At 36.6% G+C, this 27,112-nt stretch overlaps 1 protein-coding gene across 1 annotated transcript in view; it reads left to right on the forward strand.

The window, feature by feature from the left end:
• The window catches only part of AASDHPPT (aminoadipate-semialdehyde dehydrogenase-phosphopantetheinyl transferase), a 29,904-nt gene extending 5,889 nt beyond the window's left edge, over positions 1 to 24,015 (forward strand). The window contains exons 3-6 of the mRNA XM_035898520.1: positions 15,676 to 15,797; positions 16,266 to 16,427; positions 22,706 to 22,783; positions 23,049 to 24,015. Of these exons, the coding sequence (XP_035754413.1) occupies positions 15,676 to 15,797; positions 16,266 to 16,427; positions 22,706 to 22,783; positions 23,049 to 23,072 (386 nt within the window). The 3' untranslated portion in view covers positions 23,073 to 24,015. The remainder of the gene's footprint in view (positions 1 to 15,675; positions 15,798 to 16,265; positions 16,428 to 22,705; positions 22,784 to 23,048) is intronic.
• Positions 24,016 to 27,112: the final 3,097 nt, after the last annotated feature.

Consider the following 27,112-nt stretch of genomic DNA (forward strand, 5'->3'; position numbering starts at 1 on the left):
TGGGCTCGATGATCTTAAAGGTCTTTTCCAACCTAAACGATTCTATGATTCCTGAATGTGGGTCCTTTATTCACCTTTATCTATGACTACTTTATCCACCTCTCCCTCTTTCGTCAGATATCTAGGTGTATGTTAACAGAAAAAGGGTGCTATTAGGGCAAGTCACTGTATCCACAATCTGAATTCATGGTGGCAATCTTCACAGTGTATACAGAGGAGTAAAAAATGCATCGTTACAAAATTTCTGGCTTTCCTATGTGGGTCCTTTATTCACCTTTATCTATGACTACTTTATCCACCTCTCCCTCTTTCGTCAGATATCTAGGTGTATGTTAACAGAAAAAGGGTGCTATTAGGGCAAGTCACTGTATCCACAATCTGAATTCATGGTGGCAATCTTCACAGTGTATACAGAGGAGTAAAAAATGCATCGTTACAAAATTTCTGACTTTCCTTTCCAATGTCTGAAGTTCCGCAGCTAGCATAGTCTGTGCTGAAGTAATTTAGCTGTCAGCCGCTTGTATACATCTTTTCTGTATTTTGATAAGGAGAGCAGGGAACTTCAGTGCTTGTCCTTATGCATAAGAAACAACTGTCGTGTCTCAGCACCTTGTTGTGCAATTTGTTTCCACATTTTGTAACTTTATGTAAATATTTGTGAATTAAATAAAAACTGCACCAGGTTCCAAATTTTAAACAGGTTTTGTTTATGGCCATACATATTCCTGTTTGGAATTTTAACTTGTATTTTTGGAGAAGAAATATGATAGTAATGAAAACTTAGTAATAGTATATGGTAAAGTGAGCTGGCAAATAAGCAATATTAAGGAGAGAGTTTTAAATTATAGTCTCTGTAATATGAATTAAAGCTAGCATTTTTTTTCGCCTAAGATTTTTCTGAGAGAGATTTTTATCTTAGTAGAATTACCTGGAACTGCTTTTACTGCTGTGCTATGAATATATAACGTTGACTTCACCAATATTGTTTTATCTGATAGTTCCACTGAGTGGTGCTCTTGCTCTGTAGTTGCTAAGTACATCATATTTCTGAGAGCAAGTCCACTATAAATCTCTTTCTCTGGAACAGCTACAAGGACAAAGAGTTTCCTACATACAAAGTACATTGCAGTAGTTATTTTGTTGTGGTTTGGTTTCTTTATTTTTTTTTCCAAATGCTTGTTTAAATACAATGTACTTCATCTTATGATGTGATCCAACAGAAGCTTGATTGAGGTCTCCAGTACTCTAGTTCTTATATTCAAATATTGTTCAAACAGTGAATAAAATATGTAGTGCAAATATAGAAGAGAGTATTATGCAGGTGAAAGTTTTGAGAAATATGCAATTAAACTGTGTGCTAGCATGTAACAAGGAGATCTGGTGCACATAAACATTTTATGTCACTTCTTAATCTATGCTATCTATTTTTGTTTTACTTATGTGAAATAAGAAGCTGCCTCTTTCCATGTTACTTTTGCTGCATTATTAAAATCTGAAAAATGAAACTATCGCAAGACATAGCCTTCTTGGAAGATGAAGGCAGGCCACACAGAAGCTATTCCTTAACAGTGCAAATAGAGACAGTTCTACAAAAGTTTCACTGGTATGCAGTGGTTTATCACTTTTTTTTCCTCTCTTCAGATATTAACTAAATAATATAGTGATGGTAGAAGAGGGAAATGTTCTCTTTAGGTATTGTGTGTCGTTGCCTTTTGGTTATCTGGCAGGTTACTGTTGTAGATTTAAATCAGGCTTTCAATTCAGTTGTTTTTGAAGAATTACTGAGATCAATGATTTTTTTTCTTCTTTTTAGATCAGTTTAAGATGAACTGTTGAATCATTTTGGAAAATGCTCACTGTACTGTAAATATGTTAATGGCAGTAATTGTGAACAAAATTTGCCAAGAGAGGTAATGCATGTGAACTTATTTTAACCCTTTTACAAAATAAATGGGAAGGATTCTCACAGTACTTCTAATTTGTGTGGAAAAATTGAGCTTGTGAGAATGTATTTGATTTTTAACTTATGGACAAGAAATTTCGCAACAAGTGTCAGCTTGGCTTAAGTGGTGTGTGGGATGTTGATTTACCAGTCACTTAAGGCCTGTAAAGTAGAACATTTTCAGAGACTCAGGAAATAATTATAGCTTAACAAAGATTGCTTTGAGCATTTGAAAAAAGTTTAGATGTTAGGCTTAAGAGCTTTCCTGCTGTGCAAGTGGATTTCTTTTCAGTAATGCAATTTTTTAGCTTAGATGGAATTACAAAGGTAAATAAATTAACAGTTCATTCTTGAACTTTCATTATCAGCCTGCCATCTTTTTTATCTATTGCGTTACAGTTACTTTGATCCAGACATCTCCAATCTCAACATAATTGCAGAATTAAATATTTGACATGCAGTAAAATTAGCTTTTATCATTAATCCTTCAGGTTTATGCTAGGTTTATTTTATTAAAAGACACAAAAGGGTAAATTTTCTGCATGTGAATTTTGCAGAAAATTAATTTGATCTAAAAATACTTCCTGAAACATTTTTTTGAGAGAGTAGGCTATTATGTGCAAACACCTAACTGTTTGAAACTGTTTTTCTCTGAGGCAAAGAAATATAAACAAAACTTAACTCATTTTTCTTTTTATTCTCATTATTTCATTGAGATGAGATAATACAAGAGATGATAGAGATCTTCAAATTATAGATGTTACACATGAATCAGAGTATCTAAGTCCCACACGAGGAAGCTGAATACCATACTTCAGTCTAGCTAGTGGAGGAAAGCTCGCTCTCTCCAGCCAGTTATAAACTTTATGCCATTTCTTTTGGTAGTCATAAACTAAATGGAGAGTTAGGCACACCTACATCATAGTTAAGATACTTGGCATGTCTTTTATCTAGCAGCCATATGCAAGTTTTTGAACTTACAATGCTTTTTTAATTACTGCTTTTCAGCTTTTTCAATAAGAATTTCTTGACCTAGAAAGAAATGCCAAACCAGATTGTTCTTTGGAGTTCTTTTGTCCTTCTTATGGTGCTTTAACTTATGTTAGGCACATTAATAATTGTTTTTGTTTTTATTGTTGTATTTCAGTAAATCTCATAGCAGCAAACAGCATGTGATCTTTTACTACAAGAGATAATTGCCAAATTATTAGCTAATGGTACAGCTATAGATGCACGAAATATCCCAGATATCCCAAACAGATGCACTATTTGGGATAAAGAAATTAACAAAGGATTTAGGTTAAATTTTACTTCTAATTAAGGAAGTCAGAATTCATAAATATGAAAACAGATCATTTTAAAATGTAATATTAAAACAGCTAACTAATATCATTGTTGAATTAATGAATCATAGTGGTCATGTGCCCTTACAGTAAGTGAACAAGGAGGAATTTATTTGTTCTTGTTCTATTTGAAAATGGGAAGAAAGAACCATCTCAAACATACTCTTAAAGAATACATATTATATAGCAGTTTCATTATTGTGCTTTATTTAGTCACATTTCTAACACTGTTTTAACCTGGAATTACGTCACATTTGTAAAAACACTTGCACATTCTGGTAATTGTTTAAGCACCAATGCTTGATAAATTGTGAAAGGAAAATTTGATATTGTGATTGAATGTCCTTTTTGAGGGGGAATTGTTTCTTTCTAAAAAGCCTCTCTTACTCCTTTATGGCTTTTTTTTTTAATAGAAAAGCATAAATCCATTTAGATTAAAATAGAAACTGATAATAAAATGTAGAACAGTAAAAATGAACTTGTGGAGAATAGGTATGTTTAAAATAAGGAATAAATTAAGAAATAAGAAAGCAAAAAACCTAAACCAGGAACTTTTAGTAAAAATAAGAGGTGGAACAAAGAGAAAGTGTAAGAATGCTTGTCTAGTTTGGTGTGTGGGTTTTTGGTTTTTTTTCCTGAAGTATCTTTTCTGCACACTGAATTTACAGTAATCACAATTTATTCCTTTACTGGTCATTTGAAAAATTAAGTTATATATTCAAAATAATGGACTAAATAGAACTTAATTTATAATTTTCTTTTTTTTTTTTTTAACAAAACTAAAACCCACACTAATGGCAGTTAACTTTGGCTTTCCAAATTAAGTCTGTCAGAAAGATGAGATGGGAGGACCAAGATTAAGTAATTATTATGTAGGTATTAAGAACTTGCTTCTTGAGGAGTTTCTTGCTAACACTGCCCATTTCCAATAGCTTCAGCTCTACAGATACAGGTATAGGTATATTTCTGGCAAGAATTGGAAAATAGAAGCTGTCTTTAATATGTGTTGTCAAAAGCTTATTTGGTTGGAGCCAGTTTCAAGGTTGGGAGACAAAGTTTTAGTGACAGATTTGCAGATTTTTAGAGTTATAAATTCATAGAAACTTATCTTCAGTATTTAACATCTCCCCTCAGTAACTGTAAAAAAATAGCCTCAGATGGATTTCCCTGACATATTTCCTTTCTAAAAGAAATTTTGATTTTTAACAAGGCAAATATTTTTATATTTCCTTACTAAAGGTGACAGGTTGCTGTTGTCATGTCAGGTTTTCAGGAAAGTTTAGAACCAGGAGACGCTTGCTAGTTCTGGAAGTAGCTGTTTCCTTGCCTTGTATTGGGTTGGTGCTGTAAGTTCTAGGCTTTCATGCCTGTTATGTGCCATGTTGCATTTTGATGGAAAATCCAGTCTTGCAGTTCATTAAAAAATTGTTACTTGCCCTGTCTAGTTTTCCTGTCTGTCCATCATAATTGTTGGCATTTGTATTAAATATGTAGATCTTTTTCCTAGCAAAAAACAATTTAATAAAAACATAGCAAACGTTTGGAGAATAGTATCTACAAGAGTAGATACAACTGATTCAGGTGACTGGATCATTGAAGTTCATGATTTATCACATTCATCGTCCTCTTGCATCTTTTCTTGTATAGCCTGGTGGCTGGATTAAAGACAGCTTCTGCAGTGGCTGGACTGGAGCTGTGCAGAAGTAGATTTGTGTGTTGATGGGGAAGGATGCGGGGGGCCAACATACTGAATGACAAGATGACTGCTGTCTTCCCTCTGTGGGAAGACCAAACAAAACGTGCTGCATTTTAGCTGTCAAGCGAGCCAAACAGTCTTTCCGTTGCTGGCAAGCCAAATAAAATGGCTTTACAAGGGTTTGGTTTTTTTAAAGCATGTTCTTATATGGTTACTCTCACTGTTCTATAGCAGAGATCAGTTTGCAAATTTAAAACACTAATTCTTCTTCTGTTACTTCATGGGGGTTTTTGGACTTCATTTTGAAGGGGGAAAAGAGGGAAGGACAGTGTATACACAGAAGTGGGCATGTTTTAAGTGTGAAAATGATTAGGGACATTTTAACTGCATCTGGCTGTGAGTTTCATGTTCTGGCTTCTGAGCAGTGTCCTGACTTCTGCCATCACAAGGAACTCTGTTCAGTGGCTTCATTAGTGCAGTACGGTATCACGATGTGAAAGGACATAGTTCCAGAGTGTATGTGTCTCAATACTGAGGACCACTTCCACACCAAACATCAAATTTAGAAGAGACATCTCTCATCTGACTCTTTCAGAGAAACCAGCTCAATCTGATTCAGCTTGTGCTTTCTAAGGTCACGGAGCTTCCTAGGGGGAAAAAAAAAATGCATTAGGCAAATCAAGGAGGTGCTAGGAAGTGTGAATCATGTAGTCAAATTCATGTGGAAGATGACGTAGGTACTGCGATTTGGCTTCTTTCCCCCTCTTTTATATGGGACATACATATTTTTTATATTGGACATATAACATTTATATACCAAGTACCAAGGTGAACCCAGTGCACTCCCAGGTTCTGCAGTGGTACTAATTTCTTAGAGATGGGAATATTCTTCCTATACTCACTTTTTCACTAAAGTACCTACCCTTTCCTGCTACTATTATATCTCAATAATTTTATGGTTCAGTAGCAACTGTTAGCAATACCATGTGGGTGATGTTGTTTTGCAGTACATCTGATTCAATGCAAAGATAAAACTGGGTGTCATCCCCTTGTGCTGGAATCTCTGTCTATGCATCTTACAGCAGCGCATATATATATATATATACACACACACACACATGCACACTAGTACTTATGTGTATGTATATACATATATGCTTTTTTATATACATGTATGAATATGTGTGTGCATATATGTACACACACATGTATATTGTATAGTATGAGAGTGAATCTGATTTCACTGGAGATGCAAAATGATCCAGTTTTGATATTGGGTTGCCAGTGGGCTTTTCCTTGTCAGTTTTCTGGGAATAGTAGATGGTATTAAATGGTAAATTTTATTAAAAATATTTATTTTTAAGCAAAGGATTGCTTGTCAAAGCTTTCAGTCAATATAATCTTTATGTGCAGAAAGGCCCTCTAGTACATTATTTCATAAAAGGTAATAAAATGTTTGAGAGATCTGGTGGCTTGGTAGTACTATTTTAAGGCTATAGATGGTCAGGCACTTATATGTGGGTGCTATTGCACTAGCAACATCTTGAGGTTTTTGTTGGTTTTTTAGAGTAACAGAAGAAGGTATCTAGCTCCATTAAAACATGCTATGTTCCCAAATGTCTGTTATCCTTAAAGAGATCCGAACAGGTTTAACTTTTTTTTTTTTTTTTTACATCTGTAGTTGTGTCCTCACAACTCACAAGCATAATGGATTTATAAAAGAAAATATTTTTATGTTTATTTAGATTTTGGAGTTTTGTGTCTATTTTTAGTATGATGCTTTGTAACCTCACAAGTGTTGAAAGGAAGTAGAGTTCCTGCTGTTCTGACAAAATTGAATGATTGCTTTAACTGCTTGATACATTCTATAATGGAAAACTGATTAAAATGCCATTTTCATGGGGTAATTTACCTTTTTGCTGAAATACTGTGGCTAGCTAGAGCTCTGCTAGCTGTGGTCATACAACCTCTTGGAAAGAGCTTAAGCAAGTGAAAGGTATAACCATTGACATAGACAAGTTAAGAAAGGGTTTCTTATTTTATCATTGCTCGTTATCTTTTTTTACTATTACTCTTTAGTTGTAAGTAAGTACATTTCATTAAAAGAATTTGGGGTTCCTGAATCATCTTAGTGATTAAGACCCCGTGTATTTTAAATACTTTTATTTTCTCTACTCTTGTAGCTCTACTGCAGACTAAAACCATGCACTTGCACCCAGGTGTGATTCTGTCGGTAAACTCTTCAATGGCAAGTATATATTCAAGTTGTATGTTTACCATAGAAAGAACATGTAAAAGCATTGTAGAGTCCAAACAAAATTTGAGAGGACCTGGTATTTTTTGTATTTTCAGAACAAATGATCAAACCCATATCTGTTGCAGACCACGTGCTACCTGTCTGTAAATTGATCAGATGTGACGTATCTGGTTAATAGCTTGTGACTTTTCTTCAGTTTTTTTTTTTATCCAAGCCATACCTGTGTCAAAATTGCTATTTCTCCAGTGCAGTTTTAGAGGTAGAGCTATCTAATCCATTAAGATTCTTTACTTTCTTTTGTTTAACATTGACTATCAGGGCAGCTTGCCTAAATATTCATCACTGCTGTTAGACCCAATCATGGGATTGAAACATTAGCAGTTTCTCTAATATTGCAAAGACTTAACTATCCTAGCTGCAGAGAAAATATCAAACATTATCAAATTATGTCAGTCTTTTTATGACTTCTCCATTTTTACGATCTGGGAAATGTTGAGTAATTCAAAGGATGCAACCTCAAATTTTCTGACATTTTGAAGCTGCTTCTCTGAGGTACACCAAGATAAAATGTATCATCAGTAGTTACATGATGAGAATGGATTTTTAATATATGTATCACTGGGAGAATTGCAGGATAATGTCAGGAACTGGCGAGGTCACAGAATGCAAACCCAATTTCCAATCCACACTAAAGCTGTGTGAGCTAATAGATTTAAAAAACATGCTTTGTTAATTTTCTATTTGGTTCTTCTAAGTTAGTCATTTATCTAGCTAATTATTTGTCCTGTGGTGTCAGTTTCTAAACATCTGTACAAGGGTTAGTTGGTATTAATAAACAATTAGAACTTGGGCATCTATTGCAGAAGAATGTTTTTCTCTGTATCAGTTTACTTTGGTTTCCTTTAGAGATAGTAAAATGTGATCAAATATGGCTTGTGTCCTACACCAAAAGGATTGTCAGCCCAAGAGTCCAGGACTCACAACTTATTCATCCTATACAGTTTGTTAGTTTGCAGGATTTATAGCTAGCCTGTGTTTCATATTAGTAAGTATATTGATCTGTTCATTCTTCAGTTGCCTGTTTTGCTAGGTCGCGTGGTTCACATTGTCACTAGGCCCATTTGCCATCTGAAAGTGAATTGATACGTATTGATTAGGTATTAGTTCTTCATCACTGACCTCTTCCTTTCATGCAGTTCAAGGCAGTTAAGAGCCTGTTAGCATCCTGGGGTTTGGGTTTTTTTGGTTGGTGGGGTTGTTTTTTTTTCAGGGGATTAGTTGATCAATAGCTGGCAGTAGTAGTAATCTTTAGCTGTCAATGTCCATAGTTTTGGATATAGACCACAATATAAGCTAGTTAATTTGTATCTGACCAAAACAATTTGAAGACTGTAAAACTGGTAAAAACTGAAGTGAGGAAGGTCAGTCATCTCCTCTGCTCACTATTTCTGAGAAGGCATGTCAAGGTTTTAATAACTTGAGGTGTAACAGGACAGTTACTACCTTTGTTAAGTGCACGTTGTGTTACTGAAGCTGACTTACACTTGACCTGATGTTTGTAACAGTGTAAACAAAACACCAGTATAAAGATTTCTGTATTAGCCCTATGGATAGTAATCTTCACTGTTTATAGCATCATGGTTTACATGGATCTTAATTCTGATTGTCTTTTACTTCAAATGCAGCTTGTTTGGCTTTTTTATCAGGTAGAAAAATGGGGAAGAATTACCCGGTATTTCTTTATTACTTCTAAAGCATTTTCACAAACAGGACTAGGGAATATAGTATGCGTTCTTATTCTTCACTCCTACATCTTTTTAAAATTAATCTGTTATATCTTGTCTGAGGTTTTGCTGTTTTACAGGGAAAATGCAAAGCAGATTTTCGGCCTACTATTTACAAAAACATTATTAAAATACCCAGTTGTCATTGCAGTGGAAAAGATGGCATTATATATTTCAATGTAAATAGTTTGTGCAAAAAAATCCAAAACGCACATGCATGTATGTGCACACTTATCTGTATATAGCATGTTTACTTTCCAGGTTTAATATTGTCCTCTTTTCCAGTATCACTCCCTATTTCTTCTCCTCATACTTCCTGAAATTTCCAGACTACTGCCTATTTTCAATTTAATGAAGAAACTTAACTTTTGGGTTAGATTATTTTTTTAAATGCATTGAAGACAATTTTTGAAATTACTCAGATGATATTTTTAAGTATCTAATGTGCTTTAAAGTTTATTAGCAGGGCATAATAGCTACATATAGGTAAGAAATCGATTGCCTTCCCAGCTGTGTTAATTTTACATTTAATTTGTTCTGTGAGCTAATCTGGTTTCAAATCTGCATTATGATGTGATAGCTGAGTGACGCTTAAGTGTCTGTAGATTCAAGAAAAACCAATGGCAATATATCTTGGTCTCAAGGATAAAACCACTAGCTTCTCTTGTGAATATCAAACTAATTTAGACACCAACTGGAGGAACTGGTCAGAGATTTGCTGGATGCCTTTCCTCTGTTGGCTACTGTTCCCTAAGAAGCAAGTTAATGAACATTATGGGAAGGAGGCAGAGCTGTACATATTCTAGGGAAAAAGGACTTTTAGATGCTGAATAGCTAAACCATCCAGCCAGTTTTGTTCTAATGCAAACAAACATATAGGTTTGTATTTGTTAGGCAATCAGATACTAGGACAAATTGTCATGAAAATATTATGAAAAGAAGCTATAGTTTGGTTATTTGTTTTGCTTGAACTTTAATTAGAGTTTCCTAGTTGACTCTCTTGCTTTTCAGCAAGATGATCCAATGTAAAAACAAAACCTGTTTCCAAAATTTAGATACTGTCATGCTCTGTAACAAAAAATTTTCAAGTGTGGAGTTTGCAATAGCCTAGAGAAACATTTTTGGAATTTTAGCTATTATGAACAAATGCAAAAAGAATGAATGTGCAATGGTTTGTGTAAAGGTGAGAAAAGGAGTGAACTATAAAAACATATACAAATGAGAGAGAAGGGATGATATAATTCTGCTCAGTATTAAAAAGAATTAAAGTTTGTTTCTCAGTTTCTCTCGAAAAGAAGCTATATAAATTTTGAACAGTATATTAGCTGTAAGTTAGGAAATTAAGTGGCATAGGCAAGTAAGAAGGATTTATACAAAGCTCTGGAAATAGTTTTAGAGTTTACGTTGCCAGGAATTACCACATTCAAAATTTGAAGCTGTTAACTTAGAATTTCATAATGTTTATAGTGAAGTTATTTGGTTGATGACTGAATGGATATATGCATTTCTGAAAAGAAAAAGCCTCTTTTATTAATAACATTTTTATGATTGGGCTTCTATACTAAATAAAAATCTTATTTTTAAGGTATCAATAGAGGGTAATTGTGAAAAGAGATATTGTTAGAGTTTTGACAGAATACTTACAGTAATAGATATGTTCAGTTTCAAAGCAAGAAAACTCTCAGTCACAGCGGAGCTTATTTTCATTAATACCCTCGACCCAGGCAAGTTTAGTTTCATGTTTAATTCAAAAATCTCATCCTTCCCTTCCCACCCTCTTGTCACGTTAATAACTTTCGTGCCATTGCCTCCGTTTTTCTGTCTGCTGAAATGCACTCTCTCAAATCCCTATAGAATCTAAATCAACATTTTTCTCATTTCTTTTTTTTTTTTGAGACCTTTTATCCAGCATTTTCATAGATCTGCTCCCATCACAATTTTTCTTCTCTTAGAGAAAACCAGCAAGAGGTGAGTGGCTGTTTTTTCAAAGAGTTTTAATAGTTGATGGGGATATGTGTCTTTTCCCATTAATCATAAGGAATCGGTGGAACAAGCTTCCTGATTCTCTCTGCTTCAAACTCCAGTTATCTTTCAAATCTCCTATGAAAACATGTCTTATCTCTCTTCTGTATTCCTAAAATCACAAAATTGAACTCATTCAGTTTCAGTGATGAACCCCCACCTAGTGTATATGCTTGACCAACCAGAAAAATCGTATGCAATTTCCTGGTGCTCACCAATTTAAATAAGTAATTTACATACATAAATATTTTTTCTGAAGTGCACACATTGTGAGTTACAGGAATCTCACTTTGCGACTGAGGTGGACAAGATTACTGTAAGTATATTGGATCTATTGGAATCAGAATCCAAGTTCTGATTCTTCAGAAGCTGTAAGCGTGACTTACAAGAAGGAATATTTGAAATGCAGTTTTGAGCATTCCAATTGAATTTTTTCCACATAGTTGTATCCACAGCTAATTTTTCGGGTCAGTGTTTGAGGGCTTTTTTGAATAACCCTGAACGCTAGGAAGGGAGTGCTGGATTGTATTAGCAAGGGCTCAGTACTGTGTGAACCCATTTGTGTGGGGTCTGCTCTGGAGCTTCTTAGTGGATGGATGTTTGCAAGCACGGAGAGATCAGATGTGCAGTTTTCTACAACCTGCATAGGCATATCTTAAAGGAATCCTTCTTACTTGCTGCTGTGAGTTAAGTAAGAAACATTAGCACAATTACCTAAGTTTCAATGACTGTCTGGCCTTATCATTGTTCATTGAAAACATAAAGACAAAGTATTCTTGAAAGTATTTGTATTACATGAGTGCATTACAATAAAAACATTTGTTCCCTTAGAGAATCTGTTTTTCAAGTTTTTACTGTCAGTTCATTTTTATCATGCTTCTCCAGTTCATAGATCTTTTTTAGAGAATTTTCTTAGAAGTTGCTCTTAGAAAAATATTAATGTTTGCATGCATTAAGGATTTTAGGGCATTTATGTATCAGAATTCCACCTGCATAAATGCATACATGTACACTGCAGCCAAATTTCTCTTAGAAAATTGGCATAATCTTGTAGAGAAGAAGAAACCGCTGCACATGAAGTGCAGATACTAAGTTGACATTTTCAGCTAGTTAATAAAAGTCTGAAGGTAAAGCCAAAATCTGACTATGTTTAGGAGAATGTTTATCATGTTAATGTCATTTTTTGTGGGGAATACTTTACAAGTCTTGGGGAAGATCCTCTGAAATTTTTAAAAGTACTTTTAAGAATAATATGTCAGGTTGATAAACCTTGTAAATACTTCTTTGTCTTGCCTTTATTTCCTATCAGAGTTCCAACTTGCATTCCAGTTTCTTTTGTATTCTGTTACGTGGTCTTTATATTTTCCTTGTAGAAAATATTGTGGCTTCATGAAAATCATTAAAATATTGGGGCACATTTTTTCTTTCTTTGCTTAAATTTTACAGAGTAGGCTTTGAGATTACGAAAAGCACTAAACATTTTTGGTAAACTTCTCTGAGAGAAGAATACAGGCAGTAAACGTAGGAGGAAAAATACTTGGGTTGCTTCAGCGAAAATTCTGTGTGGATAAAAGAAAACAATTCTTTACCATGAGAACAGTAAAACACTGGAATAAATTGCCCAGAGAAAGGATGAAAGATTCTGCTTGACAGGGCCATGAGTAACCTGACACAAGGCTCTATTTTCAACAGAAGATTGGACCAGGTGGTCTCCAGAGGTCCTTTCCAGGCTGAATTTTTCCATGATCCTGTGAATCTGTCTTTCTGTGATATACAAGAAAATGTGGAGAAATGGGCTAGGCAGACTGTGGTACTGCTAGTAATTTGTGGAGAATAGTAGTCCTGGCTTCTCTAATCTAATCCATTCCTTAGAGCAAAGCAACTGTGCTGTATTATGAAAACTCGTGAGTTGAGATAGACAGTTTAATAGGTAAAGCAAAAGCAAGGAATTCATTCCCTCCTTCCCATCATCAGGCAGGTGCTCAGCCATCTCCAGGAAAGCAGGGCTTCATCATGTGTACCGGTTACTTGTGAAGATAGACGCCATCACTCCGAACATTCCCCCTCTTTCTTCTTCCCCCAGCTTTTATTGCTGAGCATGATGTCATATGGTCTGGGATATCCCTTTGGCCTGTTGAGGTCAGCTGTCCTGGCTGTGCCCCCTCGCAGCTTCTTGTGCACCCCCACCCTCCTCACTGGTGGGGTGGGGTGAAGAGCAGAAAAGGCCTTGGCTCTGTGTAAGCCCTGCTCAGCAGTAATGAAAACATCCCTGGGTTATCAATCAACACTGTTTTCCGCACAGATCCTCCGTACTAGGGACTATAAAGAAAATTAACCCTATCCCAGCCAAAACCAGCACACTGAGCTTTTCAGAGGAGGGATGTGACAGATGGCTGGAATGGGGGGGTAAGTACTGTGTAAATTTGAAAATAAGCATCAAGAAGGGCAGCTGAACAGCTGAAGTACACAAAAAAGGTCTTTTTTGTCCTGGGGTAAGCCAGGAGTGAAAAGGCAGTAGCGTATGAGTTTGATATAAATTTGGTATACTAAACAGTTTAAGTATCAAGTGTATTCACCATGCGTGCTAAGGTTTGAATAGCGCAAGGACCGATGATGCAGGAGGCATTTATAGGCCTTCTAGGAGCTGAAGGTAGTGTAGTGTGGAGAGTCTTGGATAGTCTTCTCTGGTAGTGCGAGTAGCCCTGGGTTACTGAAAGCAGGAGAACTCTCTGAAAGTAATGGAGGAGGAAGGGTACACCAGGACATCTTGAATGTTGTGTAGTTTGAATCACCTGAAGAGGCTGGTGCCTCCCCACTGTTGTCTTAAATACTCCAGAGAAGAGGGGGGGGAAAAAAAAAGTGGATTGTTTGGAGCAGGTGTTAACACAGTTATTTGATCATAAAATGGGCCATAGAAACTCAGAGAAATGAAAGATAACCTTTCTCCAAGCTGAACAAATTTCTTTCTTATTTTTAATTGCTTCAGGGAAGCTGGATTGTCTAAGTAGAAGAACATTTCATTTGCCTTGGTAATCCATCAAAGCATACTTGACATGGTGGCTGCTTTCTTTTTCAGTATCATAATTTTCTTCAGAGAGGAAAGTTAGCTCTGGATCGCTCTGGATCATTCCATTAACTGTCAACAAAATTTCTGTCTTAACATGTTTCTTTCACTTTAGTCTATAAATGAAATAGAGGGCATCTCTGAAATGTCACTGCCATGTCTTGTGTGATGTGTACAGTATGTCAGGTTACGGTTTGCAGTGTGATCTTGAAATTGTCAGAAAACCTGAATGTGTGCTTTAGTGTGACATAGTTCCTTCAGATCAATTATCTGATGCCAATACCTCTTTTTATATAGTGCTTAGATGCCCGTTAGAAGACAACCACTTTATTGGAGAAGGGTTAATACCCTTATTCCTGGTTTTAAGATGTGTAGAAAAGAGAAGTTCCTTGCCCATAGTCACTCACAGAATCGGTGGCAGAGCTAGGGTTAGAATCTGCATCTTCATGAAGCAGTTATTTAGTGGTGGGTTCTTAAAAGTAGCGTGGTATTGGGAGGAGAGACTATGTTTTGGATTTAAGATGACTTATATTTTCTCTTTAATATGAACACTGCATAACTGGTGAAAAAAAAATGGTCTCAATATGTGGAATTGTCTCTATCCAGATTTTTATTATCCCTACTAAAGAAAATAGATTGCTTTCTGCCATTGTCTGTTTAGCCAGCTGTAAGCCCTGTTGGACAGATTGCATGGTATGCTGATTAATGATAAAGGCCATGGGTGATTAACCAAGTGTGCAGTGAGGTCCATAGCTTCCAGTCTATTACAGAAATGCCATTGCTGAATATCACCACACAGTCTTCTGAAAAGAGAGGTCACGGTCTTCTGAAAAGAACCACACTGTCTTCTGCAAGGTAAATTCAGACTAGTGGAGAAGAGTGGTGTAGTCGTGAAGAGCTGCTGCAGTGCTACACAACTGTGCTTATTTTTAGTGGTGGCTTAAATTTAATCTGAGGATTTGAAGGTTTGCTGGGTTTTTTTTTCCTTGACACCTTTCTTACTGTGGTTATGGGCATCTCCCTACCCCCGTTTTTCTTACAGAATAAATCCAAAAGACCTAATATGCATTTGATAAATTTGGGAGATTGTTTTTCTACATGTGCTTAGTGTTTCTTTCATATCCCAGCATCCAAGGGCAGGAGGCAGAATAGCTTGATGAATTCTGACAAACAGCGTGCTGTTTTATAAAATGTTACTAGATCAAGCTGTCAAATGTCAAAGACTGTATATGCTACTTTTGTAGCCGAATATAAATTTTTTGTATATAAAATCAGCACTGGTTAAATACTTTCCTTTTTAGAGAATGCTGAAAATGTTTATGACCTTTATTTCACATTTTTAATGCAGTAATTCTGCTATAGGAATGGGAGGGGTTTGTACTGTGTTCTGAACTGTTATCAGCATCACTGTTTCAGGCTATATAAATTCTGATTGTAGAGCAGGGTTGGTTCATAATTTTTTTTTCTTACGAGTGAGCTTTTTCTACAGCAATAACATGAGGTAATTTATTTGCTTATTATTACTACTCTACTAAAATTTCTGTAAATATCTCTTTCTAATTTATAGGCAGTAGCTCAATTCCAAATTTCTTTCGTATCATGAAGCGACAGTTTACTGAAACAGAGTGGGGTGTAATCAAGTCTATGAGTAATGAATGGATGCAGCTGGATATGTTTCATCGGCACTGGGTAATACTTTTTTTTCTATTTAAAGACTGCAATGCTATAACCTGCACGTTCTCTTTTGATATATTATTATTTTCATTATGGTAAAATTACATACTTTTTATAGTTACATGTTCATGTGGATGTAATATTTTAATAGAGTTTATATTTTAGTGGGTTTTTTAATGTCAGAATAACTTTGAGAACCGTATAACAGCTGACATATCTAAAAGGATTTATGACTGGTTTTAAACACGTATGCAGAACAAGGTAAAGGGTTCATATCTGTGTGTGCCACTTGCTAATTCCAGTTGCATGTTCATTATAATGCAGCAAATTAGGCTAGATATTAATAACACTGATAACTTTTTCTCACATTTACAGTAGTTTGTCTCACATTTATTTGGTCTGCAGTGTCTGCTGAGAAGTAATGTTTATAGAGCAGTTTGAAAACAGTCAGTATGAATAAAATACATCTATTCTGTGTCTTAGGCCTTAAAGGAAAGCTTCTTAAAGGCTGTGGGAGTTGGAATTGGCTTCAACTTGCAAAGAATTGAATTTAATGTGTCCCCATTGCAACTGGAAATAGGGAAGGTGTATAAGGAGACAACAATGCTTCTGGATGGAGATAAAGAAGAAGAGTGGATGTTTGAGGTAAGAAATATTCAAATTTACTCTTTCAATAGTGATAAACAGTCTCAACACCCTATGGTTGCATTGCACACCTGATTATTTTTTTTTAATTGCAGCTGCACACCTTTATTCTGTATAACCACATTGAACGTATATCAATCAAATCTTAGGCTGTAAATCTGCAGCATTTTAAAGTATTTTTGGTGATTGCAAAACCACCCCAGAGATATATTCATTATAATGGCTTTTTATTTTTTCTGTTCCTGGAGTATACTTCTTGCACTCTGTGAAATTCAGCCTAGGTAATGCAGGAAGTTCACTGAAGCATATTCAGACCTGACTTCTGAACAGTGTCTAAGATTTTAAAGTTCTTCATCCATTGGTCTAGAATGGGACTAGTAATTAACTAACCTCATTACTTAGTGTATTTGTTAAATGTTTGAAATGAAGGAGGTGTCTTCAGCTCCTTTGGGTTTCTTTCTTCTTGCCCATCCATACGAGCTGGTAGAAATACGTGTTTTTGTGGGTTTGGAGTTACAGTGTGCGATTGGCTGCTGTCTGTGGGAATGGAGAGATGAAAAAAAGAACTTGCTTTTGCTTAATTGGAACATTAGTTTGGGCTCAAACTTCTGAGTGTTTTGGGTTTGGGTTTTTGTTTGGTTTTCCTTCTTGAAAGTTATTGAGACTTATGACTGAAACACCTGTCTTGTTAGATTTGGTAGGAAATGATCAATAGCATCTAATGTAGTTGAAGGAGTGTAGAGAGAAAGAACTGATAGGGACATGGTTTAGTGGACTTGGTATTGTTAGGTTAATGGTTGGACTTGATAATCTTAAGGGTCTTTTCCAACCTAGGTGATTCTATGATCCTATACAATGATATAAAATTATTTAATTACCCTAAGAAACCAAGCTTTAAAACTAGTTAACTAAATCACAGTACCATTTCTCTACACCCCAGAGGCACTGTCATTCAACCACTTAAAACAAAGAAAGAAATGCAGAAGATGTTGTGACTTTAAAATTGTCTGTAAAGGGCACCTTGTTTCAGTCTGCTGTAAGTTTGTGCAGCTGGTATGTAGCTGACCAGCAATTCAAAGAATACATACTTTGCAATTTCACAAAATAGTCAAGTGCACTTTTTAGTAAGAGTACTCAGTTTCCAGTATGTGTTTACATTTTGAAAATATCTACCTTGTTAGAGAAAACTGTTCCAGTAGAGCTTGTCTAAATAACAAATTTCTGTTCTATGTTTGTTCTGTGTAGTACACAAACTACATGTATGGTGCGCATGTAGTAAAAAAGAATGAATGTATGAGTAACATTTAACTTGTAGCATAAGTTGACTTCTTCACAGTTCATTCCTTTCAGCATTTCTAGCCACGCTTGGGTTTGTGTTATTTTAAAAGTCTACCCATACTAAATCAGCCCTCTTACTGATATTGCTATACTCTCTAGGAAATGAGTATGTCGCGAAATTCACTAGTTGAAATTATAGACTGGCAAAAGAAAATCTTAGGAAAGGCTGTGACGCATCGTGTAATAGAATGCTTTCTGTATTAATGCTAACTGTGTACCATTGTCAAGCAAGCATCTACCTCTTTCGATTGACTTCCGGAACTCCTAATTTTGGTCTTTGACATGTCTGTGTTTGACTGACTAAAATAGCATGAAGATGATGATGTAGGTACCTCCCTGTATTACTTAAATGCTTTATAAGTATTTAATTTTTCCTTATTGCTTAGAAATTACTCTAGAAGCTTAATTTAATTTTTGTCTGAGGAATATCTCCTCTTCCATGCTTGCCCTCCCGCTTCCCAGTTCCCCTTACAATGACGCAGTTTGTAGTATTTAAAAGAAAGCATTTATTATCAAGTTTCATTAAAATGCAAGCTCAATTGGGATATAATTTAATTTAAATATCAACATTTATTAAAATTAAAATGAAAAAAAAAAATTAGTTTTTAAGTTACCAATCCCCAGCCTAAAATTAAGCATCACTTTACTTTTTTGTCTTCTCCCAAGTTTCTTTTAATTTTGTGCCCATTTTCTTCCTTAAAGTCTATTTTTGTTTCATTATTTGCCCTTGAGCCAAATTCTTGAAACAACTTGTTAACTGAAAACACTAATTTTGAGAAATCTGGAAGAGTCACCCAAGAGAAGTCATTAAGGATTGATTACCTGTAAGACTGCATATTACTGGTATAGTATTTTCCTCCTTCAGAAAGTACCAAGTAATGTGAAAAAAGCAACATAAAGTATAAAGACTAGAAAAATATCTACCACCCTATACCTGTCTTGACTAAAAGGTCAAGAGAAGTACTAGTGAATCAGAGCAAATCCACTCCTCATATATTTTTGAGCTTGGATAGAAGGCAGTTGCTCAGAAACAGCCACTTGTTTTTTTGATCTTGATGGATTGGTTTAGCTTTAGGCACTTGTTTTCATATAGTACTCTAGAGATTGGTACTCAGATTCCCTCCAGCTGTTTTGGAAGGAATAGGAGAAAAAAAATACATTAAAACCATAAATTTACTTTTAAGATATGTCTTCTATGTGTGTTAAATATGCCTTATTCACATAGGCAGTGCACACTTTCCTCACTTTAAAAAGGTGAATTTGTTTAGTAATAATTAAAAGTTTACTAGCCCAGTGAAGAGTGATGCAGTGTTTGTGCCAGAGTGTTAATTTAGGATTGAGTCATTATTCTGATGATGATGGTGGTGATGATGATGATGATGATTATTATTATTATAATTCTATATGCTCCGTTTACTTCCTTTGAAGAAAATAAACTTACAGAATGAAGTACTAGTTAATTTTAATAAAAGTGAAGGAAGTTGATCGATAACAATTATGACAAGTTTTATAATTTAAAGAATTAAGCATAAATTTGTAATACATATATCTGTAGCATATCTGATATGTGCAAAAAAAAAAAATACCAATTACTGATTTGCAGAATATTAAGTGTATACATGACTCTTCCCTTATTGGTCCCAGTTTTGTACAGTTAATCAGGAAGGATGGCTAGACAGCTCTTATTGGAATGTACATTAAAGAACCTTAAGTGAGACATAAGACATTTCTGTTCTGTCCCTACCTCAATTTTGGATACAACCAGTTTATAAAGGAAGCAACCAATTTATCCTAAACCTTACTCGGGGATTAAGAATCACCTGGCATTGCTGCTGCTACACAAATAACTGTTTGTTTGCATTTTTTCACGACAGATATTGGCTTGGTTTGTCTATATGCAAATACTTTGCATCCAGAATATGAATTTCAAACTAAGATTACCTGGGTCAATTTGAAACATATTTAGTAATTGTTGTTGGAACGCAACTTTCACCCTCAGGAAGAGAAATTAATCCTGTTGTATTGTAAGGAATAAATAGGAATGAAAACTCTTGCTTCTAAGTCTAGCTAATCCAACTGGATTCAAACAGCAATCAGTTCTGCTGGCTGGAAGGTGCAGTTTCCTCATAAGCTGTCTGTTGTTGAGTGAATCCAGAATGATTTGAATCCCAGACACACCATTCTGTCGAGCCTTTGAAATGAGGTCATTATAAGTCTCTGTGTGCCTGTAGCTTGAACAGCTCTAGTAAGGCTTTGGTTCTGTGCAGAGAAAAACAGATTTTGATCTGTTATATGTTTTCTGGTTTATAGAGAGGAATCTTAGCAAAACAAACTCTACCTCAGAGGAATTCTGTATGATTGTCCTCTTTCTCTTTTTGTTTAGTCATCTATTTCCAGTTAAGAAATGGAAATTTCTTATTGGGAATTTCAATCTATTTCCATTTTAAAAGCTGGTATAGCATTATCTGCAGATGACTAGGGAAGCAAGCTGATGCACTGTTTCTTGTGGTTTCAGTATGTTTAATTAACTTCATACCTTAAGGTTTTTGCTGGCTGCTAGTAGGGGCCAGGAAGGATCTCTTGCCCTTCTGTATTTGGTTCAGATTTACATTTCTATGAAGCAGCAAAGATAAGATGAAGGGCACAGTTTGTTGTTTTATTTTAAGATGCTGAAAACTCTGTAACCACAGAGGATACATGAAGTAGATGAGGTGGAACCTTATGAATTCATTGTCCATTGGGCAGGGTCCCTGTTATCTAAAGAGTTGCTGCCTGTTAAATACAGCTTTGAGCTGATAAAAAATAATTTTATTGATCATATTGATCAAGCAGGGTCACCCAGAGCAGGTTGCACAGGACATCATCCAGGCGGGTTTTGAATATCTCCGAAGATAAGTTCACTTCACAAAAAGAAATTTCTGTGTGTTTAGCTTAAAGCTGTAACACAGTTGTTTGCAAACTTCTGACTACAGATGTAGGCCAATGCTGAATGCGCTGTACTGTGTTTTCTGAACAGTCTTTAACCTCTTGGACATGTAAAAAATGAAAGAAGGGGGAAAAATGAAGTGATTAAAAGCTGGATATAGTAATTTTTCCGTCTAGACAAACACAAAACCCTGCCACCCTAGAACTATATAAAATGTTTAGCATCACTTGATCAAACATCTAATTTTCATGATCTTTTATTTTTGAGGAAGTTTTGGAAATGTGCATTATGTGTACAAATGGTTAGATTTCATCAAACCTGAGGTAGCATTCTTTATGCTTGACTTATTTTCAGTCTTGTACCCTAGAAAAGGAATGGAAAACTTGAGTCAAGTACCTCATAGTGAGTACACCTATAGCTCTTGCAGTTGTGGGAAATACCACTTACACTGTAGATCTGTTAGTGTTTCTCATGTGCATTAAATACTTCTCCTCATCTAGACAGAATTGAAATAGTCATTTTCTCACTTGTGCTTTGTGGAAAGGTAAAACACCATGAGCTTGACGTTTTGTTTTTAAGTAGGTGAGGGATACAAAGTTGGCGGCTAAATCTGTCAAACAGGCACAGTTTTGGTGCTGAAGAGATCAACGTAAAAACACATTTCTACTCCCACACCAGCACCTATCTGCCAAGACACCCACATCTTTGCCTGCAAAGTCCCCCAACCTTATAGTTCTGCTGCTGCTACACATGACCAGAGCAGCTGCTGTCTTGGCTGAGCCGGGTTGAATCATCGGAGCTGAGCATCCTGGCACTTTTTTTATATACAGGGCTGTTTAGGAATTGCAGAAATGGTATCCTTGCAGCTGAAATATTTGAAAATCCTATATAGTAGATGAGCTGTAGAGAAGCCTAATGTGGGCTGACAGCATTGTTTTAGAAGATATATTGCTTAGATTAAAAGGGGGGAAAAATGGTAACCAGCAAGCTGTCAGAGGAAATAGAAGGACACCATGATGCTTTCTTTATGTTATAATATAATGCAGTTAGAGTATTTCACAAGGAAGTGGAAATTGGAGGTTCAGTCATACCTCCCAGGAGAATATCCAGACTACTAGCTGATTTTCAGATTAATGTTGAGGTCTAAACTATTCATTTGTCTAGGTAAAATTCTTGTTATTCTTGATTTCCATTTTAGAATGTGCAGAAATTTATGTGAAAATGCTTGGATAAAGAAGCAAGGAAAACATTATTCTCCCCCATTTTATATATATATATTTATATATATATATCTATCTCCAACAGGTTTATGACTTGACTATAGAATAAACAGAATAAACATTATTTAGAAACAGTATATATAAGTGGGGTTGGTTTTTTTTTTTTTAAATGAATTGTTTAGGACGAATTCTTAGCCTTTCAAGAGGAAAACACTTTTAAACAAAACTATTAAATAAAAAACCTTATATTACTAAATATATAGTTATATATCTAAATATTTTTGACGAAAATTGATTCGTATTTGCACAGAGTAGTGCTCAGACTGCTGTGGCAGAAATTTGAAGTTGTGGTGTTACATGCTGTCTGAAGCCAACAGTGAAAGAGTCATTGATTTAAGTTTACATTTACGTTGTTGTTTTTCAGAATACCTCCTAGAAGTTCACAGCTCGTCTCATAGGAAATCAGATAGCTAAGATGGGTTATACAGCTTGTGACTTAGAAGGGGCTGGTAAAAGAATGGTCACGAAATTGAATATAAATATCTACAAATGGGTGAGATGATGGTAACCTATAGTAACCAGTTCAGCCCTGCTAACTTTTTAATGTATCTGCATCCTTGAGCTCTCCAACAAAACTGCTAAAAAGAACTATGGCTTTTTAAATGTCATTATTTTAAAGTATTTTAAATTATGTTCTGCTATTGTTCTGAACCATATTCTAAACATTTATATAGTCTTTGCTGGAAACAGAGTAAGGAAAATTCATTTACATTGCCATTTTTCACCTTTACTAGGAAACACGGTTAGATGGCCATCATCATGTTGCAGTGGCTCTCGGGAAACAGGAGGGATTTGGACAGAAGCATTCTGATGTAAGAAATTATGAAACATTTTCAGGTCTTGGTAACTAATCTCTTGAACATAAACTTAGTCTGATGCTTCATTCAAGAGGAGATTAAGTGATTTTTGTCACAGCCTGCTAGAACTCATGTGGGAAACTTGAACATAAACTTAGTCTGATGCTGTAGCTAAAAGTGTTTTCTCAGATGTAGGGCCAAGGAGAAATCTTATCTTAAACACAGTATTAACCAGATTGTTACTGAACTGTTACCTCCAGTTCTGTTGTGCCTATTTCAGGAAAGGTCTGGGAAGGAGAAATAGTTTCAGAGGACAGCAACAGCTAATGTCAAATCTGGAATGTATGTGCTACAGCATTCAGTGTGTTCATTCAAGAGGAGATTAAGTGATTTTTTGTCACAGCCTGCTAGAACTCATGTGGGAAAGATGGTTTTCACAGAGGGAAATGGAGGCAGTGAACCAATCTGGACTGCTAAACTAGTACGGCACCTCAGCAAGTTGATTTTAATGGGGGACTGTCAGTGCATGTATCCAAGAGCAGATCCATCTCTCAAACACCGTTATGACAAGATAACCCTTGAGGCAAGAAACAACAACCAACAGATGGGAAGAACAGCAGTGTTAGTCTTCATTCCATGTGGTCTCTTTATTGAGAGAAGCAACAAAGCTATTTAAAAGCTTTTCAGGATTTTCTGTGTAATTTAGCAAAGACCTGGGTCATGAAAATAGTAATAGAAGTCATATCTGAGACAGACTGGCAAATTGTAGCCAAAATAGCCAGACAGTCAGCAAAGGAAAGTGTGACGTATTGCCAGGTTTGTCTGTGGTGTTTTAGCTGCTAACAAGAAAATTGGGTAGTTGTTTCCTGTTACATACAAAGGTTCTGCCAAGAACTAGAAAAAAAAAATAGTATATGAATGGATAAAAGGATGAAAGTGGTCATGCACACATCTATCATGGCCATAAAATCTGACTTTGTGATCATGGACAACAGAGGCAGACCTTTTAACTAGTATTGGTTAGATTAATAGAAGACATATAAACTACCTCTGAGGATTTACTGTGGTAAATCAGTGCTCAAATATTGTTTAAGAAAATATGCGCGTTCTGTTTGACAGGACATACTTAAGTTCCCAGTGGGGCTGCGTATCATCCTTCCTACAGGAATACTGATAAATGTCAGTCTGAGGTGAAAAGAAGGTGGCCATTATTTCTAATAGACAATTACCTAAGTATTCTACAAAAATCCAGGACTTTTAAGTATTGACCTTCACTATGACTGTCACACACCTTAAAATTATCATAAAAAGACTAGGCATGGTATCAAGAGTTATGAGGAAAAGTCTTTGAATCAAGAAAGTCTCAAAGGCATACTTGTCCACTGACTAAATTTGTGATGACCTAAATTTTATTAGCTCGATTCACTGAAAAAAGGTCATTTTAAATAGGACAAGTGAGCATTCTGTGACTCCCCAGTATGGAAATGAAGTGAAAATTTCTGTACTATTGCATTGTGCCTTTTCAGCACTCCTTCTAACAGGAATGTGGAGGAAATTAAAGCGGCCTTCTCTCTAACAGAACTGTAAAAAAGGATTCTATATATTGCTAGATGTATTGAGAGGAAAAGGTGATCTTTAGTTTGAAAAAATCAAGTGTGTAGACATTATGCTGTTGCTTCAGCATGTCAATGCTTGTCTCTGTTCCCTCCCTGCTATCATGGGAGTAATTAATTTGCAGAACATATACTTTCAGTGAGCTTTCTTCCCAACCTGATAGCAAGTACCTCCAATTCATAGGAAAGACCAATTGTTACTTTAAAGTACTATAATTTAGATTCTTCAGTGTCAGGAATCTTCACAAAATGTCCACTAGTGATTGCTATATACTTGAAAAGACAGAACATTTATCTGCACTCTTGCCTAGACCTTGACAGTTATCTGAAGAGGGTCTCGATAAAAGATGGCTGAGTTTATAATTCTTTATAATTCCTATGTGGGCTATAAAGTATCTTTTCACCTATCACTTGCTAAATTTCACAGGACTTGTGATGAATTCAGTCAGAACACACTTGTCTTCGGGCAAGCATGTGCTGAAATTCAAACTAGATCTCTTAAGCCTCTGAGCTAAGTAGATTGTTAGTTCATATTTGGTATGCATCTGTGGTGTCACTTGCATGGCTCCAGGCACAGTTCCTGCAGCTTTACCTCATATCTAAAATGCAAGATGAACAGTAATGTCTCAACACCATGTCACTTGTGTGAGGTTACAGAGTGACAGGCAGCTCGATTAACTTTTGCTTTCAGTCTGCATTGGACAACTCTGAGTTTTGCAGTGCTGTTACAACAAACACAAACCATTTTGTTGTCTCTCCATTTATTCCTAACAGTAGCTTACTGCTCAAACACTGAAGCGGAGAATAGACATTTTTGCTCTTTTACCTATTTACTGACCTACCTTCATTGATGTGACAAAAAGGGATCACAAAATCAACAAAATGGGCCTTAGGCAAGGTCACCTCCAGCACTTGCATGTAAACAAGCAAGTGCCTACAAGGCATCATTATGGAGAAATCCTCCAAACCCTCTCCAGGATCTCGGCATGCTGGGGCGCCTCTCTGAAGTGCCTGTACACTAATGCACACAGTATGGAGAATAAACATGATGAGTTAGATATGTGTGTGCAGTTGCAGGGCTATGATCTTGTTGGGATCATGGAGATGTGGTGGGATGGCTCCCATGGAGGGAGTGTTGCAATCAAGGGATACAGGCCCTTTAGGAAGCACAAGCAGGGAAGATGAGAGGGGGGGTTGCCCCTTACATTGAGAGAGCAGCTGGAGTGCATGGAGCTCTGCCTGGGGATGGATGAGGAGCCAGCTGAGAGTTGATGGGTTTAGATTAAAGAGATGGCAAGTCAAGGTGATGTTATAGTGGGTGTCTGCTCTAGGCCACCTGACCAGAAAGTGGATCAGGCCCTGTACAAGACAAATAGAAGCAGCCTCTCATTCACAGGCCTTAATCCTCATAGGGGACTTGAACCACCCCAGTACTTGCTGGAGAGACACAGCAGGACATAAGCAATCCAGGAGGCTCCTGGAGTCCATTGACAACAACTTCCTCTTCCAAGTGTTAGAGGAGCCAACAAAGAGAGGTGCTGTGCTGGACCTCATACTTGCCAATAAGGAGGGGCTTGTTGGGGATTTGAGGGTCAAGGGCAGCCTTGGCTACAGTGAACATGAGATGGTGGAGTTCAGGATCCTGGGGGCAGGGAGGAAGGCTCACAACCCTGGACTTGAGGAGAGCAGACTTTGGCCACCTCAAAGATCTGCTTGGAACAGTCCTGTAGGATAAGGCCTCAGAGGGAAGCAGAGCCCAGGAGAGCAGGTTAATGTTCAAGGATCACCTTCTCCAAGCTCAAGAGAGTTCCATCCCAATGAGTATGAAGTCAGGCAAAATTGCCAGGAGGCCTGCATGAATGAACTAAGAGCTCCTAGCTTTGCAGAAAAAGCACTGGGAGTTGTGGTGGACACCAGATCAAACATGAACCAGCAATGGGCCCTTGTAGCAAAGAAGGCTAATGGCATCCTGGACTGCATTAGTCAAGGTATTGGCAGCAGGTCAAGGGAGGTGATCCTGCCCCTGTGCTCAGCACTGGTGAGGCCACATCTGGGGTGCTGTGTCCAGTTCTGGGCTTCTCAGTACAAGAGAGACGTGGACATGCCAGAGAGAGTCCAGCAAAGGGCCACAAATACAATTAAGGGACTGGAACATCTCTCCTGTGAGGAACAGTTGAGAGAGATGGGACTATTCAGCCTGGAGAAGAGAAGGCTTGGGGCGGGGGATCTTAGTAATGTATCTAAGTACCTGAAGGGAAGGTGCAAATTAGACAGAGCTGGCCTCTTTTCATTGGTGCTGAGTGACAGGACCAGAGGCAGTGGCCACAAGCTGACACATGCAGGAGGTTTCCTCTGAATGTCAGGAAACACTGTGAGGGTGACCAAGATTGCCCAGGGAGGTTTGTGGAGTCTCCATCCATGGCAATACTCGAAAGCCATCTGGACATGGTCCTGGGCAACTGGCTCTAGGTGGCCCTGCTTAAGCAGGGAGGTTGGACCAGATGACCTCCAGAGCTCCCTTCCAATCTCAGCCATTCTATGATTACCAGACATCAGTATTCACCCCCCAAGAATTTAATAGTACCTTAGCATGCATCAGAAATGTGTCAGTTTGTGTGATGTACAAAATAACCCCACTGCAGACTAGCCCTGCTGAATTCTATCAAATACGAAACATCGAGTTATGTTCCTTGAGCAAATTCTGAATTTAGGACCAGCTATATTCATGTTC

This window comes from Egretta garzetta, unplaced genomic scaffold, assembly GCF_000687185.1.
Source record: "Egretta garzetta isolate BGI_Z169 unplaced genomic scaffold, ASM68718v1 scaffold217, whole genome shotgun sequence".
In the NCBI taxonomy this organism is placed as follows: Eukaryota; Metazoa; Chordata; class Aves; order Pelecaniformes; family Ardeidae; genus Egretta; species Egretta garzetta.